Consider the following 6,000-nt stretch of genomic DNA (forward strand, 5'->3'; position numbering starts at 1 on the left):
ACATTTGGATCCCCGTACTGGCCAACTGACAAAAGAAAAAACTCCAAAGTGAGCAAAAGGCTGCCCAGGGTCCCCACAGGATCGGCTGCAGGAAGTCAGGCCTGGTGGATCCGCCCATCGCTGACACTGTGAGTGCAGGAGCCTCCTGTGACAAAACTGTTAGGTTGTCACTGCTGTCTTCCAGGACAGTAAACAAACAGAAACAAGAACTGGATGCACTCAGGACGCCCAGACAGATGGCGGAGACGGCGGGATTGTGAGGCAGGCTGCTCTGTCCTTTGGGATTTTCTTGAGAAGAAAATAAGGAAAGAAGCAGTGCTGGTGAGGCATTCGAAGTTGTCAGGACCCGAAGGGGCTCAGTTCAATAGCAGCATCAAGACAAAATCAGGGCCGAGCCCGTGGCGCACTCGGGAGAGTGCAGCTCTGGGAGTGCAGCAGCGCTCCCGCCGCGGGTTCGGATCCTATATAGGGATGACTGGTGCGCTCACAGCGCTCACTGGCTGAGCGCGGTGCAGCCGAAAAAAAAAAAAAAAAAAAAAAAAAAAAGACAAAATCAGCCGTCTCTGAGGAGCAAGGCTCTGCTTCTTTTGAGAAGCTGAACAGGATGTGTGGGGAGAGAGGGCGCCTGGGCCAGCCCTTTCCCACTGCCAGCAGTCTCCGGGGTCTGGCGTTGGAAAGCCCCGGTCGTTGGGAAGCAGCTGGACCCAAGTGAGACCAGGGCCAGGATTGAGACTGGGCCACCCAGCTCCTTGGACGGCTGCCCTCGGAGCCCGACCCGCCAGAGCAACTCCTCATTCCATCCACCCAACTCTCCCACTGAACTCTCCAGACCCAGCAGGACCCCCTGGGGCAGGCCAGCTGGGATTGCTGGTTCCTGGAGATGAAGTGAGGATTACCGAGACAAAGGGTGGCTTCACTAGTGAGATTTGTTTCTCCCTCATTCCTGTCAGTTCCTGGTGGCGTCATACAGTGAAGGGCCTGTTCCTCCTCGGGACCCGTCCCCTGGCTGGACCTGTCTCTGGAACGGATGGCTCCCTTACCACTCCAGGAGCAATGTCAGTGCTTAGAGCTCTTGTCCCCACCACATTCCCCAGTGTGGAGCCAGTAGACAGGTGCTAGAGGCCTAATTGCACCTCATGGCCGCTGGCTCTCTTGAAGCAAACAAGTGCTTTCTCGGTGGAAAGCCTTCGCCTCTTGCCAGGGGGCATCTTTCCTCCGCAGGTTCTTGCCAGATTCTCTGAAGGTCACTGGCTCCCAGCACAAGCGCTCGGTTTGCAATTATGTGAATAACTGTGTTTTGTGGGGCATGCACATGCCCCTGGTGCTGTGTGAGGGCTCAGTGAGATCTCCTCCAGGGCTGGAGGCATTAGATCAATCACAGGTGAGCACAGAGCCGAGATTCAAATGCATCCTGGGCCTCTGCCTGTGATTGCCACTTGGGAATGTTCCAGAAGTCACAAGCCAGCCCATGTATGAGAAATAACTACTGAGTCTACTTTGGAATTCTCGTCTCCGCTGTCCTTGAACACTGGAGGAATCAGGGGTGGTTGTTGCAGGGCAGCGTGGAAGCACCCTGGATAGGCATGGGGCCCTGGAGTGATGCTCGTCGTGTCCTGTCTTGCAGTAGCAGTGGACGGCAGCTGAGTGAGGTGTTCATCCAGCTCCCCTCGCGCAAGGAGCTGCCTGAGTACTATGAGCTCATCCGCAAGCCCGTGGACTTTAAGAAGATAAAGGTAACCCTGGCTGAGTGGGGCTGGGGATCTGACCCAGGGACTTCCACAGACACCCCCATCTGAGAGCCACAGGGGCGTCTGGGAGAGATGATCAGAGAACAGCCTGGGCAGGGACTTGGGCCACCTGGTTAAGGACCTGGTCACTGACTCTTGGGGTTCCTTGTGGCCTTAAGGGTCCCAGTGGCCCATGTTGGGGGAGAGTGTCCCATGGGGTGTCAGTGGGCAGCCAGTATTGGGGGCTCCCTGGAGGTTGCCCACAGCCCTGGGCCTCAGTCCTGCCATTCTTGTGTCCAGTGAGCTGGGCTTCCAGGTGTCTGCAGAGGAGGGGACCAGAGGCTCAGCCGTGTCCTCACGAGCAGGAGGGCTCCCAGCCCGCTGGGTCCACAGGCCCATGGTGAGGTAGGCGGGCAGGCAAGGTGGGGGCCCTAGCTAAGACCTGCCCACACCCCCACCTACAGGAGCGCATCCGCAATCACAAGTACCGCAGCCTGGGCGACCTGGAGAAGGATGTCATGCTGCTGTGCCAGAACGCGCAGGCCTTCAACCTGGAGGGCTCCCTGGTGAGGGGTGGCCAGGGGCTGGGGGGAGGGGGGCAGTCATAGCTGGACTCTAGGCCAGTGTGTCCCATGGTTCCTTTTGAATGGATAGATTTTTTTTTTTTTTTAATTCCAACTATTTGGAGTATTTCACTAATTACAAACGCGGGGCTGGCTAACTCGGTCAGTTAAAGCACAGTGTCATAACACCAAAGTCAAGGATTTGGATCCCCATACCAGCCAGCCACCAGAACAAAAAAAAATTTATGAAAGGAACACTTATTTATTGAAGAAAATAAAGATGAGAACAATAGAAAAAATAGCCTTAGATCCCCCATCCCAATGGCCCCATGAGCCACTGGAATTTTATTTTAAATTCCTGAGGGTGCTCTGTTGAAAGGAATCCTGTGGATTTATGTTTTACTGTAATGAAATTCACATATACACAACAGCCCCCACACATCCTCAACTCGGCAAAGTTTTCCTACCTGTGTTTGGGGTGGCCGCTTCCCAGAAATGGGGTTTTATTTTGCTTTGACAAGTTGGTGGAAAATGCTGGCTCCAGTAGGGGACATGCACTTCTGATGTTGCCACAGATCTTCCCAGAGCCTTTAAAAGTGGGTGCCCACTGGGATTCTTCAAAGTGGGGGAAGAAGCACTCACGGCCATTCACGGACTAATGTCCCTGACTTGTGTCCTGGAGCGTTTTACAAGCCCAGTGCTCTTGGGGGTGCCCACTGGGACAGGATCATGCAGCTGGCCATCAGACCCCCACTCAAGCCCCTCATGTCTCTGCCCAGATCTACGAGGACTCCATCGTCCTGCAGTCAGTGTTCACCAGTGTGAGGCAGAAGATTGAGAAGGAGGACGACAGCGAAGGCGAGGAGAGCGAGGAGGAGGAGGAGGGCGAGGAGGAAGGCTCCGAGTCTGAGTGTGAGTGGGGGTTCCGGACGGCAGGCCTGCTGGGGAGGTGGGGCGCCACACCCCAGACCTGACCCCTGTCCCCCTCTGCAGCCCGCTCAGTCAAAGTGAAGATCAAGCTCGGCCGGAAGGAGAAGGCACAGGATCGGCTGAAGGGAGGCCGGCGGCGGCCGAGCCGTGGGTCCCGGGCCAAGCCGGTCGTGAGTGACGATGACAGTGACGAGGAGCAGGAGGAGGTGAGGCCCTGGCACCAGCGGGGTTGCGGGAGGCAGGCTGGGTCCTGACACAGCAGCCCTGTGAGTGTAGATGCCCCAACACCCCCACTCCACAGGTCGGGAGATTGAGGCTCAGCCTTGCGTGGCTCACCCCAGGTCAGCATATGGCAGAGCCACCAAGTCTGTTTGAAGTTGGCACCAGCACTTTTAGTGCTGCGGGTGTGTGAGGGATGGGTGGGGGGCTGGGTCCTGACACAGCAGCCCTGTGAGTGTAGATGCCCCAACACCCCCACTCCACAGGTCGGGAGATTGAGGCTCGGCCTTGCGTGGCTCACCCCAGGTCAGCATATGGCAGAGCCATCAAGTCTGTTTGAAGTTGGCACCAGCACTTTTAGTGCTGCGGGTGTGTGAGGGATGGGTGGGGACACGTGAGGCCTCGGGTTCTGGAAGCAGCCTGCAGAGCAGCCACTATCCCGCTCCTGCCAGCCAAGACACTCAGCTCCCAGGCAGAGGCAGGAAGGGCAGGTTCTCTGTTGAGTTGGGGGGAGGTAAATAAGCCTTGACCTGTATTTCTGGCCCTTCCCTGCAGTGGGGCCTCTGTCTCTTCTGCAAAGTGGGGAGCTCATGCAGGTTACGGAAGGTACAGCTCAGGGACTAGCTCCCACCAAAGTTCAGCACCATTTCCTCATAGTAATAGCAACAAAACGAAGTGCCTAGAAGTAAATGTGACAGAAGATACACATGACCTTTGAGGATGTTAATGAAGTTCTAACCACAGGGAAGGGTGGCCCATGTGTCTGGGTAGAAGGTCTGGGTTATCACAGCCTCCCCTCTGCCCAGTCTGGATCCAGCAGCATGTTTGGTGGCCCTTACCACGCTGTTTAAAATGTTTTATCTACAAGAGCAAAGATCTTCCATAGTCAGGAAGAACCTCAGTGGTCCCGAAGCCTTGGGCTAGGAGCACAAGGACAAAGGACAGCAGTGGGACAGAGCAGGGAGAGCTGAGTCTGCCTCCCACATTCCGAGACAGAGTTGTGTGTGGGTGCAGAGTCCAGTGCACGGGAGAAAAGTGAAGCTGGGTGGCTGGCCAGTTAGCTCAGTTGGTTAGAGCATGGGGTGATAAGGTCTGGGGTTCAATCCCTGTACCAGTCAGCTGCCCCCCAAAAAGTAAGGCTGGGGTGCAGCCATTGCAGCCAGGACTGAGGCCACAGCAGCCTCAGGGCCCCCCTTGCTGCATGCCCACATCTGGGGAAAGAGGTTCTGTCACCTGCTTCAGGGTTTCATTGAGCAAGTATCTTTAAAGCCCAAGTCAGCCTGTTAGGGTGCCCTGGCAGGCAGGGCCAATTCACGCTCTCTCCTCCTGTCCCCTCTCCAGGACCGCTCAGGAAGTGGCAGCGAGGAAGACTGAGTCCGACATTCCAGAGTCTCGACCCGAGCCCCTCATTCCAGAGCCGAGACGGTGTAGCCCTTAGCAGTCATGGGTAGCAGCAGACGTAGTTTCAGACTTGGGGTAAAACTGTATAAACACAAACTCTTCCATATTTATACAGCAGAGAAGATGTAGGACTGTTTGTGTCTGGCGCTGTCCTGGCATCAGTAGCATTCATAACAGCATTAATTGTTTAAACGAGAGAATGATTGGGGAACACGCGATACCTGTTTTTCTTTTCCTTTCCCGGCAGTGCCCTTGCAGCCGCCGCAGTTTGAAATCACTGTAGTTTAAGCCGTGGATGCATGTGTGTGGCCGTCCACTCCTCGTACTGTATTTTACTGGACAGGTCAGACTTGCCGGGGCCCAGGGGCCGCAGACCCGGCGGGGGTATGTCAGTGTCACTGGATGTCAAACAGTAATAAATTAAACCAACAGCAAAACTTGCATCCTCGCCATCCACTGAACTTATTCCTGGCCACCTGGGTTCCACTGCCTGCAGAAGCAGTGAGAACCACACTATGCCCAGGTCCCTGTCCTCCTCCCGTCATCAGAACCCATGGGGCCCATTTCACAGAGGAGGATACTAAGGCCCCAACAGAGGAAAAGGACTTTCCCAGGCCACACACCATCTGACCCCAAGTTCAGGTGCTTGGCTCTACTTGTCAGTGCCATTCCCCATCCTTTGTTCAACTGGGTCCTGTTGCATAAGGAGCCAAGACTGGGCTGGGCATACTGGTCAGCCACCAAGAAAAAAAAGACTGGGATGGGGAGACAGTCATGTAAACAGGGAGGCAACTCAGAGTGGTCAGTGCCACAATGCAGGAAGCACAGGGCATTGTGGGAGCTCAGGTGCCCGGGGGGGGCTTCCAAGTCCAGAACTTACCTTGGTTTCTTTCCTTCCTATAATTATTGTCTCTTTCTTAAGATCCTCATTAATGAGTCATTGTCATCATACTTGCCTTTAACTCTTTGAACGTATTCGTAATAGCTGCTTTGAAGTCATTAAGTCCCATGTCCAGACCTCCTCCCAGAAAGGTTCTGTTGACCGCTCTTTTTCCTCAGTATAGGTCAGACTTTCCTATTTCCTCCCAGGTCTCACAAGTTTGATTTTTTGAAAAGTGGACAATTTAGGGCTGGTTGGTGAACTCAGTTGGTTAGAACAT

The 6,000-nt window shown here is 54.9% G+C and overlaps 1 protein-coding gene across 1 annotated transcript in view; it reads left to right on the plus strand.

Moving 5' to 3' along the window:
* The window catches only part of SMARCA4 (SWI/SNF related, matrix associated, actin dependent regulator of chromatin, subfamily a, member 4), a 78,673-nt gene extending 73,392 nt beyond the window's left edge, over nt 1-5,281 (plus strand). Inside the window, 5 exon segments of the mRNA XM_008573806.1 lie at nt 1,625-1,733; nt 2,192-2,293; nt 3,070-3,202; nt 3,284-3,426; nt 4,781-5,281. Coding sequence (XP_008572028.1) covers nt 1,625-1,733; nt 2,192-2,293; nt 3,070-3,202; nt 3,284-3,426; nt 4,781-4,813 — 520 coding nt within the window. The 3' untranslated portion in view covers nt 4,814-5,281.
* Nucleotides 5,282-6,000: the final 719 nt, after the last annotated feature.

This window comes from Galeopterus variegatus, unplaced genomic scaffold (assembly GCF_000696425.1).
Source record: "Galeopterus variegatus unplaced genomic scaffold, G_variegatus-3.0.2 Scaffold964, whole genome shotgun sequence".
Classification (NCBI taxonomy): domain Eukaryota; kingdom Metazoa; phylum Chordata; class Mammalia; order Dermoptera; family Cynocephalidae; genus Galeopterus; species Galeopterus variegatus.